General features: G+C 38.7%; 1 protein-coding gene across 1 annotated transcript in view; it reads left to right on the top strand.

The window, feature by feature from the left end:
• LOC145982482 (b(0,+)-type amino acid transporter 1-like) overlaps positions 1-20,406 on the top strand; it is a 112,067-nt gene that overhangs the window by 34,500 nt on the left and 57,161 nt on the right. Inside the window, exon 2 of the mRNA XM_083115940.1 lies at positions 18,108-18,170. Coding sequence (XP_082972066.1) covers positions 18,108-18,170 — 63 coding nt within the window. The remainder of the gene's footprint in view (positions 1-18,107; positions 18,171-20,406) is intronic.

The raw sequence follows: 20,406 nt of genomic DNA on the forward strand, positions 1-20,406 counted from the left end.
CTGGTATGAAAAGTGAAATGTATGGAGCCAAAACGTGAATATATATATATATATGAGTAAGTGGTGTCAAGGAACCCCGAGGATGGGGCTACTTGGACACCACTTAGAATGTGTTGAAAGTGATGCAGATGTTCAAGTAGCCCCGTAATTCTGTCAAAACACAATAAACCTACAGTTTAAAGAGTCGGATTCGAACCACTATGTGCCTTCACCGAGTATCGACATGTTTTAATGGTTGGCTCTTCTATTTCGTCTTTTTTCTGGATAAGGCAACATAAAATAGTCCGAACCAAACACTATCAAGCGACAAACCACAGTTCAAAGCAACACCTTGACCTTCTGGTGAAATTATATTTTCTTGTGTGACAAACAGCCGAAGTTTGTAATCTGAGCATGAAAACAATTCAAATCAGTGTTTTGAGTTAAATTAAGAAATAAACAGGAGTTAACATAGACAATAAATATGATCACACTCTGACGAAGTGGATAGGTCACAAATTCAACAGCCCGTTATTATATTTTATCGAACGTAAACGATAATTTTCACCATATAATTGCGCAAGTTAATGTAAATGGTAGCATTCATTCATTTTGTAAAAAAACCTGCAATAATAATAATAACTTGTTTTACATTAGTAATTAAGGTATTGGCTTGAAAATCTTCTAGTTCCTTAAGCGTTACATACTTGCCATATGCTACTTAAATAATGTTAGATAAACTTCAAATTATTATACTACTTTTGAAGTTTGTATTTGTAATGCCGATACCTATCTTATTCATAATACGGAATACAATACACTTGTAATCACTACGCATATGGCAAGATGAAAAATTAGCAATCACTTCAAATCCGGCCTCTTCTCATAGGCTCGTCTTTCCACCGGTAGCAATACACGTATAATCGTTAGTGTGAAATACATGTGTACGATGGCGGGAGCAACTAAAAGTTCGTTATGACGTGGTTTAGCTGGCGGTACCAACCTCGATTGCGGTTGCCACATTAAGGAATCTATGAACGATGTGTGTAAAATTTACATCCACGAAGGCAGACTGTCGCTGTATAAAAAATCTGGTAAAGTATCCGATAAAATGGAGATGTGTAGATAAGTAGTGACGTAGAGAATGGGTTGTCTATAACTAACTTCATTCTCTGGCAGTCAACGGAGAAATTCTTCCAAAGTATTTGTAAAATGTATTTATTTTTTTCAAATTTTTGTCCCTTTTCATGTTTGAATTAACAATACCTTTCTTTATATTTTCTTTCCTCCTTTCGAAATATTAAAAAAATATTAATTTAATTGATTTATTTGCTTTATTTTTCTTCGCTTTTCTACCACTTTTGGCAAATCGCAAGATGAAGATGATGAGTGTTGATGAGATGAAGTTGAAACGCCCGTGAACAGGAAATAACACAGGCCCCTCGGTCTGTGAGTCCAGACGCCAGAGCCTCGTCAGTTTGCAAAATTCTGCCCAGGGTGTACTACCTGGAAGAAACTATGGCATTTAAAATATTAAAATTAAAACATAATACAGTGTAATGGATTTGTATTAATATTTTCTATTCTTACTATCTTCTCTTCCTGATACTTTGGTTTATTACTAATACCAACATATAACTAATATCGTTATAATGAATGGGCCACCCCCTCCCCGATGGGTTAGTGGTAACGTCCTCTACTCTCAATCAAGGGATCCTGGGGTCGATGCATATAGTGGTTCGGATCCCACTTTAAACTCTAGGTCCAGTCTCGATTAGCCTGTCTGTGCACAAAGTGGTCTCAAAAGAAACAAACTGAAACTAATCAAAATTAATTACTCAGCTCAATTCACACTTACTTTTCTTTTAAAAAAAGTTGTCATCATACCACCATCTTCCATCAGATACCCTGATCAAACAACCTCCTTGACTACATGCACACGTAAATCTGGCAACATGGCACTTTGTTAGCATGGCAACGGTGCTGTCATCTGTTAACGAAAATGTATTACAAAATTGCTCTTAGTACAGCCTTAAGCCGAGACTTAATAAAAATGAATTACGAATATTTTGAGTTATGATATTATACTCATTGTATAATATCGCAATTGTATTCAATTAGGGATGATGTCGAAACAACACCAAACGAGACTTAGCAGCTTCCGCCTCGTGTCTTGTTGGAGAGAATGCCAATCTAGTTCTCGGTCTCGTCTAGAGATTTAAGTACCTGTTTCGATCTCGATCTCGTTTTGATTTATGAACACTCGTCTCGAGTCTCAAATTATATAATATAAGCAAAACATATAAATATCACCACACAAAATTGTTTACAGTATATAGATGTCATTAAAGCAATCAACGTTTCTTAATATTGATGTTTCATGCCTCATTTCGATGCCACTACCCTCGAAAATGCAATTTTCCTGAATTTATGCACCCAAATTGCGTTGCACATGTTTACAGTTGCTCCTAATGGATTAACTTTCCAATTAAGACCTAAATGTATGAATAAATAAATAAGCAGGTGCTGCTGAAAAAGAAGCATAGTAAAGAAATGCTGGTTTTTTGGATACGTTTACCAAGTGTCGAACGAGACCAACAGTTTTGGACAACTAACTGCCGCTCAGTCTTCGTTCCACATAGAGCTGACTCGGTTTCGTCTCGACAAGTTTAGTGGGATCTGATTGTCGTTCTCGCGACGTTTGCTATCACTCTAAGCACCGCGACAGGTTAAGTTTGCAGCAGATTTTATGTATCAATCCACTCGAGAACGGCACTCAGCATCCCCGTGCCAGTCTCGCCCTAACCGCTGAGCTGTTCATATCACAGACAGTGAGAAAATCCGCAGTATTGCAGCGGAACTATATTCTGCGCGCACGTTTGGGTCTATGTATGCGAAAAGTTGCTGCAAAGTTAACCTGTCGCGGGGCTTACCTTCTTTACATGCCAACAACAGAGTTCTAAAAATTTCATATTCCTCAACCGTCAGATTTACCTACTAAGTAGTAACCATTCTCGAGTGTTTTTGATTTGGAAGAGAGGATCATATAAGCTCACTACATAACAGTGCTACAGGGAGGTGTCTTTTTTAAAAGAAAAACGAAAAGAAATTTAAAATTAACAAAACAAAGAATGTAAGGTAGAAATGATTCATTTTTTTCGGATTGGTAGACCAGGGCATTGGACGGCAGGTGTCTCCTGGTTTGAGGTTTCCATCACCGATAAACTTTCAACTTTAAACGTGCCACGGTTTAAGGAAGTCTTTGTCATTTTCTGCAACTTGGCCTTCAAGGTGCTGCATAGTTAACACTGTCGCATTCCACACAGTGAGTCCGGGGTTCGATCTTTAAGGTATTTTGCACAGTGGATCTGATTCCACTTCAAACTGTAGACCTAATTCCAATTAGCCTCACTGAGCATGAAGTGGATTTTAAAAGAACATACAAGAAAAAAAATCTTGGGAAGAGGTGCAGTTTCTTACCGAAACGCATTTATCCCGCTGAAGAACAGAGAGCACCATTCTTCATTTCTCGCACGGTAACCCAGGGTTCAAACTAAAGCTGACGGTTTCCGGTCAGTATTGCCAGTAGCTTTCATTTTGTTGGAAAAGCTGCTCGTAAAGCGAGGAGAGGATTAGTATATGGCTAAGATGACCTTCAGACATCACGTACAAGCTCATCAGTTGATGAGCAGGAAGAAAATCGCATCCAACACAGGAAGTTGTCCTCGGCGTGATTTCTCCCCCTCCCTCTTTTTTTCGGACACAGACAATTCAGAATGAAAGGGATTAGTATTCGTCCAGGAGGAGGAAATATGTTGACAAGGATGTTAATGCGGCGCCTGTAACAGAAACTCTTCTTGGAACTAATTGAAATAAATTCATTTCTCCTTTCAAAATTTTCAAAATTACCCAAATTTTTACTTTTGCAAATCTTTCAAATACAGACCTTTTTACATACATGTCTGTGTAAGGTGTCAGAGCTTCTTGAAGTAGGTATCTATGATAAGTTTTCTCGCATCTCCTGGGGATATAACGTGGATCTTACTACAAGCTTTCCAAGTAATCCAATTAATATTTTTAAAAGTTAATAAAAAGTCGTCCGTCTGAATACCTGCGGGATCCAAAAATTGCCGACATAGACAATGTTTCATTATGTAATCTCCTTTAAATTATTCGGCGATTCGTTTGCCGACCATGTTGAGTGTTCGAGTCATGCATCAGGGTTTCATGTCATGACCAAGGAATTAATCTAATCTAAATGCTCAACGTAATCTCGATTAATCAAAGAGGTTGATAAAAACGCAAAATATATTATTAATATTACAAATATAGTGTTATCCAATAGCTTCCTCTTAGAGTACTGCTTGGAACCATTTTCACTCGCTCGAACTCGTTCCCAAGCTCGAGTTTCCCACGCTCGTGCGTTTACAATGTAATGTCATTTTAAATATATATAAAATATTCGTCCTGGCAGTTTCAGCTCACAATCATGTTTCGTTTCCATATATCATTGTATTGGTAAGATAGGTTAAAATACATTTTAACATGAAGAATGTTTACTTAAGTTTCAATTTCACTGCGTCTTTCACCTCACGATCCATATTTGAGGGCCCACTAGCACAGACAAATTACGGTTGTACGTTTACTACTGGGCTTCGAGCGTATACCGCTCGTTTTGTCTGTTTGAGCGTTATTCGCTCGAACAAAGAAGTTCTCTATTCTTTGCGCTATCTGGCTCGAGCTCTTGAGCAAAGGGCTCTTCCTGCAGCACTCTATTTCCTATGAACTAAAAGATGGGTGATCCCCGCTATCAAATTGAACCCACAGACTACTGCGGACATACACATCTTTAAGTTTTCAAGAACAATAGTCGCAATTTCCAGCATAACATTTTCTTTAAACATAATTTGCATGATTCCCATGTGTTTGGTTGAATGGTCGGGAGAGCTGTAGACGCAGCCGGGCGTGGAACGCTAGAGGGCGCACCCGCAAAAAAAATCAAATAAAATTAACATAAAGGTAATCACTGTAAAGAAAAATTATTAAGAATTTGAAAAAGATTAGAGATTTCTGTGAAATCGTTCTCATCATTTGTTTATAGTTTGGACAACCGATATATTTCTAGATTCTTCAGGAAATGGAAGAATTTAAAGAGTTCAGATCTCAAATTACAAATTTAATAGTCATCGACATTTCCTCATGATTTCATATTTGCCTCAATCATTTAGGCGTTTTGACAATTCAAACTTGAAAAAGATTTTCTTGCAATATTTACCTTGGAAATGGTACTTTGTTTATTTGATGGGGAGGCGGGGGCAATTACTTTATTTCGTAAGTGGAGTGGTTAACGTCATGCACTACAAATGCAAGTGTGCCCAACTTAGAAGCCTTTAACTTGCATTATTCTATTTGTTATTCCGCGTTTATGCCACATTTGGTTAATTAGAACGATGGAAATGAATTATGAGTAGACGAAGTTGATAGGCACTCATGTCGAGGCCAAGACTACAACTTGAAATCTTCGATGGCCATGATCAATCAATGCCATTGCCCACCTCCGAAGCAGGGGTGCCAACGCCCCCCAAAACCAATGGTGCATCCCCCAAAAAATCATGTCATGTGCGCCCCCTCAAATCATATCATTCACGCCCTCAAACCATATCGAAATCCCCACGAAGTCTACCGAAAGTAACTTTATTCTTAGCTTTACTGAACACTATACTTGATCTGCCCCTCCTCACTCAAGACCGCACCGAAAATCGATCATCATAATTCCACGAAAATAGTGTGGATGAATCCGTAATAATTGATATTTGAATGAAATACCATGTTAAACTGTCCATATTTTTTAATTGTTCGATTTTCGAAAAATCTTAAAGCCAGCACATTGATTTGTGGTAAATTAAATTATGTAAATATGCATATAAAAAGTGTTTCTGAGTGGGTTTATAAAATTCACAATTTGAGTATTTAACACAAATTGTTATACCTTAAGATAAAGATAGAAAATTCAACCATGGCAAACCAAATAACATGCTCCAGCAGTATGACCGATTCAATTATTGTTTCACGAGACATTACAGAACCCTAGCTAGAAATTCATAAGCTCATGGAGATAATATAATACGGCACCTCTTTAAAAGAACTCCCCCCTCTGTTTTCTTCGGGTAAATATAATTATTTTAGTAACCCATATATTTACGTGGATTTTATTCTTGAATGCAAATTTAACTTGTTGAAGTAAAATTTTCCTCTGACAAGAAGTTAGAAACGCGGATTCGATATATTTTTAATCCAAATGATGCACCTGCTTTAAATTAAGCAGTGTACCAACACTATGAATTATATTTTAAGAAGTGATGTTATTAATGAATATCGCTTATGTCTTGTAATGCAGCTATAGTATAAAACTTCACATTCACCTCAGTAAATGCCAAACACGCATTCCCGCACCGTAACAGATTATTGCGAGCAAAGCAAGCAAGAAAATATTTACCTCCATTTCTTGCAGGCTTTCAAGAATATTAATTTAATGGGGTGTCAGTGCTTTTTTAGGATCCCGAGATATTTAGTCTTTTGCAGCTTATCTTTTGGCACGTTCCGGGTCAAAAACATGTGGATACCATATCGCTAAATACAATCTCCAAAATTTAATGTTTGAACTCTCTCTCCACTTCAGAAATCCCTTAACAATCTAAGATTTAACATTTCTATCAAGAGCTTCCTATCTCCCCCTTTAAATTTAATACTCAATCCTACCCCCAAAATTTCCATGCCAATTTTAGACGTACTGTTGATATTGAAGAGTGGATATTGCCTCCTCCAAAAAATTAATTCTCAGTCTCCATAGCAGAATATCCACAACAGTCTAAGACAATAGTAATACACAAGAATTGGATACCCCCTAAATTTAATGCTAAATCCCCATCTAACTAAAATACCCGCCATAATCTAAGACCTAGAGTTGGATACTGTTCCTTCCAACGTTTAATTCAGAATCCTCCTCCCCTAACCTACGTGTCAATGAAGATCTAATATGTAAGAGTTAGATATTTCTCCCCCCCCCCAAACTTCGATAATACCCTTAAATATTTTCTTTTCTTCATCTAATAGATTAAATATTGTGCATATAAGGTGTAAAATTTTCATATATATTTTGGAAAAATATATAAAATGTTGAATTTTATATTATTTGATGGGTAAAAATTTCCCCAAAAAATCTCGTTGGTGCCCCCTGTGGGCACCCCTGCTCCGAAGATGTATTATTGTCCACACTTCATAATTTATTCTACAATTCATTATGGTTGAAAATAGTCTAATAGGTAAAAAGTTGTGTAAAATAATGCTATCGTAATAAGAAACGCTGAAATGTTATCGAATTTAGATGTGTAAAATGTACAAAGTTGAAGGCTCCATCCCCATACTGGTTTTGGTAAACAATATGTTTCTTGGAGTAATCATGGCAGTGATTTAGAGGTGACAGAAAGAGACCCGCTTTGGGAGATGGAGAAGACATAAACAAGGACTCCAATGATTTCAAATTATGTGAAGATCATTTGGATGGGTGTGTATATATACATATATGTATATGTATAATTGCGCATACAATTTTGACGATCGCAGTATATTTTAGCAATCCACAATAAATATACACATCATTGCATTGCATCATTGCGATAATAGACACATTTTCTGCAATTACACGCACACTGGCAATGCAGGGAGAGGTTAGGGTACCCATGTTGCCCATGCTTGATCTAGCAAATGAGCAAATTATAGATCATACTTTCATTTTGCGTAAAATGAAAATCAGATGAAGTTATTAACGGTCGCATTGATTAAATCTTGAAATACTGAGAATTTCCCTCTACAATTTCTTCCTTCTGCCGTCCCTGATGCTTCAGACCTTTGCTTCGATTCCCAGTGGAGGCACATAGTGTTTCGGATCTCACTTCAAACTGTAGGTGAAACCCCGATTAACCTATCTGTGCCTAATGTAGACTTATAACATAAAGAAAAATTTTCGTGTGCCACTCGCGAATCTCTGCTGTCCCGCGAACCACCAATTGGAAATCACTAGTATTAAACCTAAAGATGTAGAGAAACGGCATAAATATAACCCAAATAAAGTTGAGCAAAAGTTGAATTGGTCAGAACATGGCAGAAAGACACACGTAAGAAAGAAGCCGGTTGATGCTAACACTTCGTTCCCACGGTCACTTAGTCGCTTGGTCATCGAAAGGTCACCTTGAGGCTTCCTTTCAGATTTGCTCCGAGCTGCGAACCAGAGAGTCTTGTGCCATAATTAGCTACATCGACTCGGCAACAGCCTTCCGAGCAGCAAATATGACAACCGTCCCATTCTCACACAGTCGTGTGACGACATATTCTAGGCACTGCTTCTGTGAACACTGTTAGCAAGATAGAAATTTGCAACGTGGCTTTATATTCAGATCTGTAACTTTGGAAGAAGGGGAAAGCTTGAAAAATTATTAGAGTCAAATCGATCTACTATATTTTGATAGATTTATTTGCATGAATCAACCTAATAATAGTTTCACTTACTCAGTGGCGCAACCAGAAAGGGCAAGGGGCTTAGCCCTCCAAACATGAGCGGAAACCAATTCTAGGGGGGGGGTAAGAGGAAACAAACACTAAATGAAGAAGTAAGGCTAACAAAATCTAAGAGAAATATGATGAACTAGGATATTCAAGATGGATTTATACAGTACCTGGAAAACCGAAAGAACCTGGGAGATTCGAACTGAATAAAGGCCGAATTTCAGTGTTTGGATGATAATAATACAAGCAATTTGGTTTTTCCAGTTTTGTCAGAGAGATTTGATTTTGTATTAGAGTTACTTCCTGATGAATGTTGAATTTTGCCTGGCGTATACTACCATTTTGTTTACAATGGTTTATATATTTCTTTTCATCGTTTTCATTTCGGTATGTTACCTACCAGTATCGGCGATTTGCTGCCAAGCAGAAAGGGGTGGGGGGCAAGGGTAGTTTACCTTTTCTATCTGGACAAGGCTTAGAATAGTACGGGGGCAAATTGTGTGTGCGTGTGTTGGAGGATGACTGCTCCACCAATCGCCGCCACTGAAACCTACTAGTTCATATTTCATACATAAGATCGTTCTTTTGTGCTGTACATGATGCGTTTTATACTAACACTACATATTTATATGTTTAGTTTCCTGGTAGACAGTTCTTGATTTTTCATTATAGTTTTCCAGCATTGAGTTTGTGTTTATGTCCACTTTATGCACAATAAGGCTAATATGGACTGGACCTATAGTCTGTAGTGGGATCGAACCGGGTAACCCTTTATTACCACTACGCCATCTGGGAGGCTATTTTCCCCTCTTTAGAACCTTATTATATTTTTTTATTTGTAATACAATGTAGCATTTGTTTCTCGTAATATAAACCAGTGTTTCTCAACCACTGAGCCCTGGTGTCAATTATACCGGGCCGAGAGTGGTTTTACTAAAGCTAGCGACTTGCAGTCCAAGCTGGAAACCAACGGGAAATATGACCTTTCGTTCAAGTTTCGCAAGTGATAAGAGGAAATCCTTTCTCGCCAGTGTACAACGATCCAGAATGGCAAAAAAAGTAGGCAAAAATTTAAATTTTACTACTTGGTAAACCAATAAAACATAATAAGTTCTGTAAAAAACTAAATGGGACATAAAAGTGGAAGAGTAATTTCTCTCTAAATCGATTATTTGTTCTTGCTTTCGAAACGCAAAATGGCGGTTCGTGGAAACACAATTTGCGGACAATATTTTGTACCTATTTTTAAGACTTGTTGTAGCAATTATTTTTCCGCTGGACAATATAATTGTCCTAGGTAGGCTCACAACTTCTCACTAATGCACAGAAAGAGATCATACATCTGAATTAAAATAAAAATAACCAATTTAATGCAGTAAATTGTACCTCTCTTCTAAAGTATAATTAACATTTTATTCTGGCTTGTAAATCTGTAATTAAACTTTACAGATGTATTTAATAAAGAGAGGTAAAATATTTTGCTCTTCTGGTTGGTTGGTGGAAATTTTAAATTTAGCTCGGAGTGTATGGGCTTGTTTTGGTCAGAGAAATTTAGATAACAGGGCTTTAATGTTTAATAAATGTTGTATGGCTAACGTCAAGCCAGCTGTCGGTGTTAGACGAGGGGGAAAATGTTGGCTTTACCGTAGTAAAATTAAGTTTAGTTCTTTATATTTTATTAGTAAGGTGAGTTTTTATTAATTTATGTGTGTTATTTTGTATTATTAATCCCATGAGTTTCAGGAACCCATAAATTGAATGGGTTCTGTTTGGTTCCGCTGCAGGACCGGAATCTTTTTTCTAACACAATTTAAATTCGGTCCAAGTTTCGTATTGTTTCATTAAAAAAACTTACTGGACGGAATTTAAATTGATCCGGAAAAAAGGTTCCTCGACAGTATTTAAATTGATCCAGAAAAAAAGTTCCTGGACCGTATTTAAATTCATCCTGGAAAAAAGGTTCCTGGACCGTATTTAAATTTAGCCGGAAAAAGGTTTTGGAACATATTGAAGAGGGGGCATGTTTTCCAATTAACCAACCTATTTTAGAAATCTCTCTTCCCCCTATATATATGGGGAAAATAGTACATGTGTAGAGTAAGGTGGGGTAAGACTGCGCACCGGTTTTTCGAGGTGAAAATCACACACAGTTGGCACCACTGTCCCACCGTTACTTCGTCCAAGATGGTAGCTAGCTGTGGACAGTGGTGAAGATACGTTTGAAATTCGTTGTGCTGAGAGAGGTAAGTGAAAAGATTTTGAGGGTGTTTGCTATTTATTTTGGTACTATGTGTTTTGAGTACTACGTCACTGTGAATGTACACAATATTACGATGTTGATGGATAGAAGAAGCTGTGTTAATGCCGAGTCCACCTGCGTATTAGTTTCCATTGCTTTGTGCAATGGCTGGGCAGCATCACGTGATTTGTTCAGGAATGCAGCACAGGGCACGACTGCGCACGTGCGCAGTTTTACCCCATAAGTGTGTGGCTTGCAGGTGCAAGTGTGTGGCTTGCAAGGCCCAGCCATTAGATAGATCATTTTTGGTCCACTGAAGTCGTTTTATGCATCTGAGTGTGAGATGTGGATGAGTAACCATCCGGGTCGCCCAATCACAGTTTTCCAAGTGGCATCCATTTTTACAAAGGCATATGGGAAGGCAGCTACAGTTAGGAATGCCATGAAGGGCTTTGAAGTGACTGGATTATGCTCTTTCAATCAAGACATCTTCACTGAGGACGAGTTTCTTCCCTCTACTGTGACAAATGTATCAGCTCCAACTCCAGGTGAGCAGTCTTCAATAAGTGGGGTTAACAATACTGGATCATTCGGGCACATTTCCGTTAACCAGATTCACCACTTCCACGTGCAGAGCATATTCAGCTCCGCCGATGAAAGAGAAGGCAGTCTCAGGTGTTAACTGGATCTCCATTCAAAGTCAACTTGGAAGCTTCGTTGGCTGAGAATAGTAAGAAGAAAGTTCAGGGGAAACAGAAACGGAACATCGTTGTTGAAGAAGATGTAGCAAGCAGAAAACGCCAGAAGAAAGAGTACAATTGCCCAGGTTGTAATGAGAAGTACAGCGATCCTCCAGTAGAGGATTGGATCCAGTGTTCCACATGTGACGAGTGGTGCCATGAAAATTTCATCTCGTATGAAACAGGAACCTTTATTTGTGATTTGTGTTAGCGATTCCTAACCTAAGTGAAGAACGAGATTCACTATGCCACGAGAAATGTATCCCATATGATAGAATAACTTTTTTAGGTGATTTGTGTTTCTTTTTATACAAATGTGACTCTGTGTAGAAAGTGCGCATTCTTACCCCAACTTGATCGCAGTCTAACCCCGCGGTGCGGGTAAGACTACGCATTTGCATGGTCACGGTTTTGTAATTGTTTCATGCAGAAATATTGTTCATTCAGCTTTCGGACATTTACTGTGAGTTAGCAAGGGATAGTGCAATGTGTATTGCTTTTTTTTCATGTGTGTCTGTAGTTTCATAGCTTGAATATAAAATTATGAACTCAAACTGCGCAGTCTTGCCCCACCTTACCCTATGCGTACATAAAAATGTGTATTACCTACATATTTACATAATTATATACACAAATGTATGTATATACGTATATAATCATATAATTATTGATACATATTATATTGTCATTTCATAGCTATTTATGTAATGCGATAAATAAATTAACCCACCACTCGATACTCTGTTGATTTTTTTAATGTCATTTATTCTTACTTTTAGCTAAACGGGGGAGATGAGGGTAGAATAAGCAAATCTCAACTATCGCAGGTACTATAACTCTGTCAATGAAGTATCCATGTTCATCATACATTTTCATGGTTTTCATGGGCAGGTGTAGGCTGTAGAGGAAGAAATTTCCTCCGCCGCTAAGATATCTTACTTATTTCCTTCATGCTGACCTCCGTGACGTAGTGGTTATCGCAGCTTGCTACGAAGCTAGGGATCCGGGGTTCGAATCCAGGCCTGGGAATAGGTGTTATTTGTGAATGTTCTTTCATCAATTTCAACATGTCATCACTCATTCTCACCTTCGCGATTAGCCAAAATTGGAAGAAAAGCGAATTAAAATAAACTAAATCAGTCAATCAATAAATCACTTCTTTTCATCACTAAGTGTGTGAAGACCTTAACCGCCATAAATTTAATTGTTTTGGTAAAATTAGGAGTCCCGATGAAATTTACTGTGCTATTAAAGATAACCGATATACAGGCAAATATCGCGTATGGTACTGTTATAAAAAATAAGTCAAGTGACAACAATTTGATTTGAAGTCAACATTATACGGTACACAGTGGTTCAACGTAGCGATCTATGAAGTAGATTTTCGTAACGAACCGTTACAGGAGTAAAACTGTGGCGTTTCTTCACACACTTCAAAGTATGCAGCATTAAAAACCAAGAGCGTGAAGAAGGGATGATTGATACGGTACTTCGTCACGTTCCTATCTGTTCTAAAACACAGAAAACATAAATTAGGCAATAAAATGCAAGGAGAGAAGTACAACTCACCAGTCTATTTATTCTATATCAGGCGACTGACATTTGTCCAGTGATCTTCGGACGTGACTTTTCCAATATTTTCGGTCATTCAAAATGCAGCTATTCTCTGGACCAAAAGGGAAGGGGCGAAGGAACTGGAATTTTTAAAAATATGCTGTCTGAGGCGGGTACTCTTTTTCGTAATGACCTTGACTGCGGTGGTTCCTAACGAGCTATTATTTCTACAAAGACCGAAGTAGCGGTCAGAATTTGCGTGCAAATGAATCCTTGATCCGAAACAGCTCTGTTCCTGAATAGGCATAGACTCTTTTGCTACTGTGTTGGCAAAGTGAATGAGGCTTTCTGACCTACGCCTCAACTTGGAATGTTGGGTTATGTCAAGAAACTGAAAACGATTCTTAAAAAACGAACATTGGGATATTCACTTTTCCATTGCTATATGTTTCAAAATAGGTTAACCCCTTCCTTCTGAAGCCCTTGACTAGAAGTCGTGAGCGTCTTCCACCGAGAGTCTTATTTTATCTTCCTCACATTTTGAAAAATAATTTGCACAGTTGGAGTGAAATGCCAATGTCTGGTCTGACTGCCACGCAGGAGGCCCCGTTGTTCGATTCCAGGGGTGGTGGGTGATATAAGTTCGGAATTTTTCCGGCCTTGTCACAACATAAAGCGGCTCCGGGGCTCGCCCTACCTCAAATCAATGGGTACCTAGGGACAACCCTGGGAGTAAAGGCAACCGGAGCGCAATGTTGATCACATGACCTCCAAAATAGCAGAGATCTAGAATGTGTGGGGCCTTACCCCCATATCCCCTAAACGTTCCAACATAGCACGTGCTATATGCACAGGGAATGAAATGCAACATTATAACATTTTACGCCACATGCTACAACGCATTAGAAATATCCTCAATGCATCGATCGCAATTTTAAAATAACTTTCAAAATTTTCGGAGAAGCGTTGATCCCGGGAAACCTGGCTTGACTAAGACTGTAGCCCCGGCCACTGAAAGATAAGTAATTTCGAGAAAAGCTATTTCCAAAATGGCTCAAGAAGCAGATTGGGGCAGGGTGTGGGGGCGACCACTTTCACACGAGGGTATTGTGTATTTGTGTGTTTGGTGGATCTCATTGCCGGGGGGCGCCTTTTTCAAATTTCTCCTATATTGATAAATAATTTGCAGAGCTAGATTGTAATTGGAAATACTGTGACATTTTACGACATGCATGTTAGGTCTGTAGCTAGGAAGCATAGGCGCTAAAATTTGTAGGAGGGTGCGGGCCGGGGGAGGGCGAAAGATCGAATCATTGAAAATAACTTTAGACAAGTGGTAGGTAGAGATAATTGAGGACAGGAGAAATATATTTTTCTCTTATGTTGGGAAGGGACTGAGGGAACAGCACGGATATTGCCGAGGCGGTACTTGCCAGTCTCTCGTTTTGTCTCGAAGGAATATTTTACCTCGTTCTAGGTCTTGTCTCCAGTTGTAAATGCCTAACTTGTACTGGGTCTCGTCTTGAATTGGAAATACCCGTTCTGTTCGCTTTTCCGTCTAGATTTAACAGAGATCTGTCTCATCTTTGGTCTAGTCTTCGATGACCTAGTCTCGTCTTATCGCTATTGTTAAAAGGTCGTCTCGCATTCGTCTCGAATTTCTTCCACCTTGAATTTTTAACTTAACAGGTTCAAGCTCCATCTGCCCCCCCCCTTGTTCGCAGCCCTTGCCATGTAGTTGTAGTTCTGCCCCTCCTCCTCCCCCACTCCTTTCCCACCGGGGTACACTGGGTTTATTGTTTCGCACCAACCTCGAATGTACGTTCAAAACCTGGTAGATTCAATGGAAACTTGGAAACGGAAGCAGTGAATTACGTTACACTTGATTTGTGGAGACGTGGCTGCAATTCTAAACTGCACGCCAATCTTTGTGTCACGTACTTCTTGTTGGTAGCGAAAACTTGAGGCTACGTTCATCCAACTAGCTCAAAAATAATTTTCCATTTTTTTCAAACCAGAGATAAGTTGTGGGGAAAAAATATAGTCTCATTTTTAGCATGCGACCGGGGAAGGGGGGCAAAAAAACTATATTGCCCCTCCTCGATGATGAGTGGGGGCCAAGCTGCCCCCATCCCCCGGTTCCGACGTCCCTGGGTTCCTGGACCGTATTTAACTTCATCCGGAAAAAAGGTTCCTAGATCGAATTTAAACACTTGATACATTAAAAGGTTATTTACGGCCTAGAACTCACTCACACTTGCTGATTTTCTCTTCCGGACGGGAATTGAATTTGTTTACACATTCCTGGAAATTGAAAACCCTGGGATTGTTAAGGATCCAGAAATCCATACATACTAATGGGTTCTATTTGGTTCCGTAACACGACGGGAACCTTTTTTCTCGCACAATTTAAATTCGATTAAAGTTGCGTATTGTTTCATTGAAAAACGTTTCCTGGATCGTATATAAATTGATCCAGAAGAAAGGTTCCTGGACCGTATTTAAATTAATCCGGAAAAAAATTCCTGGACCATATTTAAATTGATCTGGAAAAAAGGTTGCTGAACCGAATTGAAATACTTTACAGATAAAAAGGTTCTTTACGGTCCAGAACCCATTTACGTTTGGCTGATTTTCTCTCCTGGACTGGAATTTAATTTATTTAAAATTCTTGGACCTTTAACAACCCTGCCCATGAGGTGTTATTTTAAACTAGGATATAAATGTCATCTTGATTTAACATAGCATTCACCGCTTTTTCGCACAACAATTTCTAACGCAAAATATACTTCAAAGCATTGTGAAATGTGCATGGGAGAAAAGTTTTGCTACTTTTTGCTACTTTTGGTAACTTTAGCTTCTTTGTGAAAGCGTGCTCCGCCGTTAATGGGTCATCTGGCAACCCTGTCAAGCGTGAGAACGCGTGTGCGGGCGGTAAACCGGTTGTTACTCATTAGCAGTTCTGCACGGTCACAACAATTTATCCACACACTCACAACAACCCCATAACACCCCTCCCCCCCACACCACCACCACCACCTACATCAACAACCTTCTATAAGGTTTTTCACAAGGACTAAATGTGTGATCGATCATTTTGGCTCTGAACGGACCCTTACACCCTTTTAAATATGATCTTATATCCAGCCCTGTTTAATGCGACTGAATTTTTGGTGTGTGAGTTAGTAACCCAGCAGGATGGCCATTCTCCGCTAGGACGCAAGGACTCGCGCTGGTTAGTATTACCCAGAAACAAACTTACTTCGCAAGTCCGAATTATAATTGTTATAAATAATTTGAATAATAATAATACATTTTTTGAGATAAATGAAGGTAAAGTTCCCCGAGTAAAGAGCACAGTGCCATGAATGCACATATAGGGGATGTTAGGGTAGTGCCTCACACATTCTTGATCTCAGGCATTTTTTAGGTTATGCGATCAGCACCACCTTCCAGCCGGCTATACCGCCCACAGATACCCATTGATTTTAGGCTGAGCGAGCCCGAGCGCCTCTTTACAAGGCCGGAAATATTCCGACCATAGATTACCCACCCCGGGAATTGAACCCGGGTCTCGCGCGTGGGAATCAGACGCCTTACCGACTTTTGTCTTTTAAAGGAATGTCCCTAAGCGGTAGTATATCCCATCATTCACATTTGTATCAACTTTTACCCACATCCATTTTTACTACATTCTCGGTTTTCGTATTACGGACAAACACAAACTTCTAGTGGCAATCCACTAGTATCAATTGTAAATTTGTTCTGCTTGGTTGCATACATATTCAAGAAAAAAAAATCCTGTTATCGAGGACTCGTAGCCTCGAAACATATAGCTAATCAATTTATGCACGTTGTACAGTAACTGACATTTCTGTGTTGTAACGATCTCGTTGACGTTCAATGGGATGGTTACAACCCAGAAGTGTTCGCGACTCTACGTGTATGTATTATAACACCATTAAGCCTTGTTTCCATGATTATGAAAAACTAAATATGCTGACCAAGGCAGTAATTTATTTTATTAAAAACATAAACTAAACGTAACGTTTCAACCTTCTAGCAAGGTCTTCTTCAGACTCTGTATCAAGTACAAAAGTACTTTTGTACTTGATACAGAGTCTGAAGAAGACCTTGCTAGAAGGTTGAAACGTTACGTTTAGTTTATGTTTTTAATAAAATAAATTACTGCCTTGGTCAGCATATTTAGTTTTTCATAGTGTATGTATTGTTTATCTCTTAAGAGTCGAGACGAGAACAAGACAGGATTTCCAACTCGGGACGAAACCAAGACGCTGCCAAGTTTCGCTTTTTTGTCATCTCCAAGAAATACAAACAAAATGGATAAGGGAAAAGTAGTTGGCAATTTTTCTTTATTGCAAGAGGGAAAGTCACGTGACCACACTTGACCCTCTGACCCATGACAGCAGCCATTTCGCTGACTGAATTAACAGAGTCTGGATATCTATATCCATGGAAATCAAGTTGTTTTCTCGCCGTTCGCTACACGAACGCTGTCAAAGAAAATGCAGCTTGGGGTGTAAGTGGTGCCATCAACGTGGTACACCCAATTGTCAACCTCACTTCCACGTAGTACAGTCACGGACACTTCTGAGTTGTTACATCCCCGTTAACTGTCAATGGGATAATTACTACCCAGAAGTGTCCATGACTGTACAACCCTGGACTGCATCTTGCAGACTGACGAGGCTCTGACGTCTGTACCTAGGGTCTGTATACTATCTGTAGGGCTGTGTGTGCCTTGTCCTGAGTTTTTCCCTTATATGTGCTGATTGCATCTTTACATCCTCAGCTTTTAAATCACGTAAGAATATCTCGTATTATGACTGTACAGTCAATTTTCTACGGAATCCAAATTCCTCTTTACACTGGCTCTAAATAGAATGTGCAAGCGTGGAGTCTCTCGTGGGTAGCAGTCTTATCACATCACTTTCATTTTTTTATTATTTTTAGATGTTATTTTGCCAAAGCAGTTAGTTGCCTCATAACATCGACTGATTTTTTTTTTCCAGATCGCAGCGAAACCCGAGGGGCGTCGCCCTCAGCATATATGATGTTGAGCCAGGTGTCACAAGGTAAGGCGATAACAGTTCTCTTTCTTTAAGAAACGAGGAAGAAAAACATGTTCTCTTAACTTCACACATGGTCAACAAGGTGCAGTGTTTCTCCAGTGTTTGATCTAAATTTTCAGTTTTTGTTCCTCTGTGAGAGAAAAGCCATTTCTTCTCTAATTCTACTTTTATTGGTGTTGGTCCTCCATGAAAATGGTGCCTAAGGGTCTCTTTGATAATATGTTGTGTTGTTATGGTGATGATCTGAAAGAAAAAATCTCCCGTATCTTCTTTGTTCTTGGCAGAGTTAGAAAGGTTACTCCGAAAAATAACGCAGTGCCCTTATTTTCTTTGTTTGCTTACTTAATGTCTACATTTACAATTGTATATACACACAGTGGAGAGGAATGCAAGTCCACTCCATTTTGATGAATTGATTGGTTTATTTTACTTCACTTTTCTGCCACTTTTGACTAATCGCAAAGATGAGGATGAGTTATAAAACTGATGAAGGGACACTCACAAAGAACTCCCATGCCCAGGTCGGAATTCGAACCCAGGACCCCTGACGTCGTAGTGCATTGTGTTAATCACTACGCACGGAGTCTGCTTTTGAGTCTGTTTCTTCTGATTTGATTGTGAAGGTAGGCTGCATCTGCTGTGCATGAACTTACGTTTTAGTGTGTTTTTTGTTTAACTTTATGTCTATTATTTTGGAGACTCGAGAAAAGACCGAAACAAGAACATAAAGTAGCCTACAAGAAGAGTACTTGGACACAGCTGCATGAATTATGACGACGGGAAGTAATAAGAATCAGTTTCCTTGACTTAATGTTTATTCGACACAAACACGTAATTACAGGTATTACACCCCGTACAAACGTCAAGCCACTGCTCGATTCCCAGTCCGACGTCAAGCGATCTGCCGTTTCAACTACTAGCACCGCCCCCTTTCCACCTCGCTCGAGCCACGAGGCATGAGGAGCTCTGAGGTAGTCTACCACGTCACAGCGACGATCCTACCTCAATACACTCGAGTACAAAATTAATCAAATAATACAACTGTCATAACTCCCCTCTCTTGGGAGAAAAATTTCCTTCAAGTGAAATTTTTACAAAATAAAATACCCATTTACGCATTGTTATCATATCTACACTCATACTTTGTGTAGTTACAGTTAAACTGGTATACATCATGATCAAATATACTGGATATAATCAATACAACAACATTTATGTTAAAGAAAATATAAAAATAGCAAATAAATATAAATAATTTGAAACAAAATCTAAATCTTTCTTTGATCTACCCAAAACAAATGTTTGTACAATTTTGGATTTAGTTTTTCCAATTGGCTTAAATAACAACTTCTTTTTTCAATGGTACAATTCCAGATTTTTAGATTATCACTGTGATGGTTACCACTGATATTGCCAGTTTTCAAATCTATTACAATGTATACATTAGTTGCTTGTTTGTCAATTACCATATACGGGCCTTCATAGACCTCACAGTACTTTTTAGTGCGATTTTCTAGGAGGCTGCTAAGATAATGTGTTTTTACAAATACCAGGTCTTTTATTTTAACTTCATGTCTATTTTCTTGTTGTAAGTTGTACTTGTCATTTTTTTTCTTCCTTGCTTGGAAACCTTTTACAAAAGCCATGTATAGTTTGTCTTTCCACAGAGAAATTTCATTAGGCGGTAAATTAAAATGATTCAAAATACATGAGTTAAGATCTCTGTTTAGTTGTAACTCTGAGGGAGCAAATCCTAGCTGTGTGTGTACACTATCATTTAATAAGCTTACCACTACATCTATATATTTCGGCCACTCTTTGTGGTTGTTTTTACAAAAAACACGCATAAGCCGGTTGAGTTCCGAATTAATTCTCTCAACTAAATTAGAACTAGGGTGATATATTGGGGTATACGCCAATTTTATACCTAAGCTTGTTAAAGTGTCCACATATTTGTTAGAATGAAACACCGTGGCGTTATCACTAACCAACCTGTGTGGAATGCCAAAATGCCTGACATATCCTTCTAGTAAGGCTTTTACAATACTGTTGGCTGTACTTGACCTCATTGGATAAGCAAACAGATATTTAGTGTTAGCATCTTGTAAGGTTAGAAGAAACCTTTCTCCTTGTGAACCTTTAATTAATGGTCCTTGTATATCTAAAAACAAAATAGTTTCACCTTGGTTACAATGTTGTTGGAATATGCCCTTGGGCGGATGTCTACTCGGCTTCGTTC

The sequence above is a fragment of the Lepisma saccharinum genome, unplaced genomic scaffold (genome assembly GCF_977018435.1).
Source record: "Lepisma saccharinum unplaced genomic scaffold, izLepSacc3.1 HAP1_SCAFFOLD_188, whole genome shotgun sequence".
Taxonomy (NCBI): Eukaryota; Metazoa; Arthropoda; class Insecta; order Zygentoma; family Lepismatidae; genus Lepisma; species Lepisma saccharinum.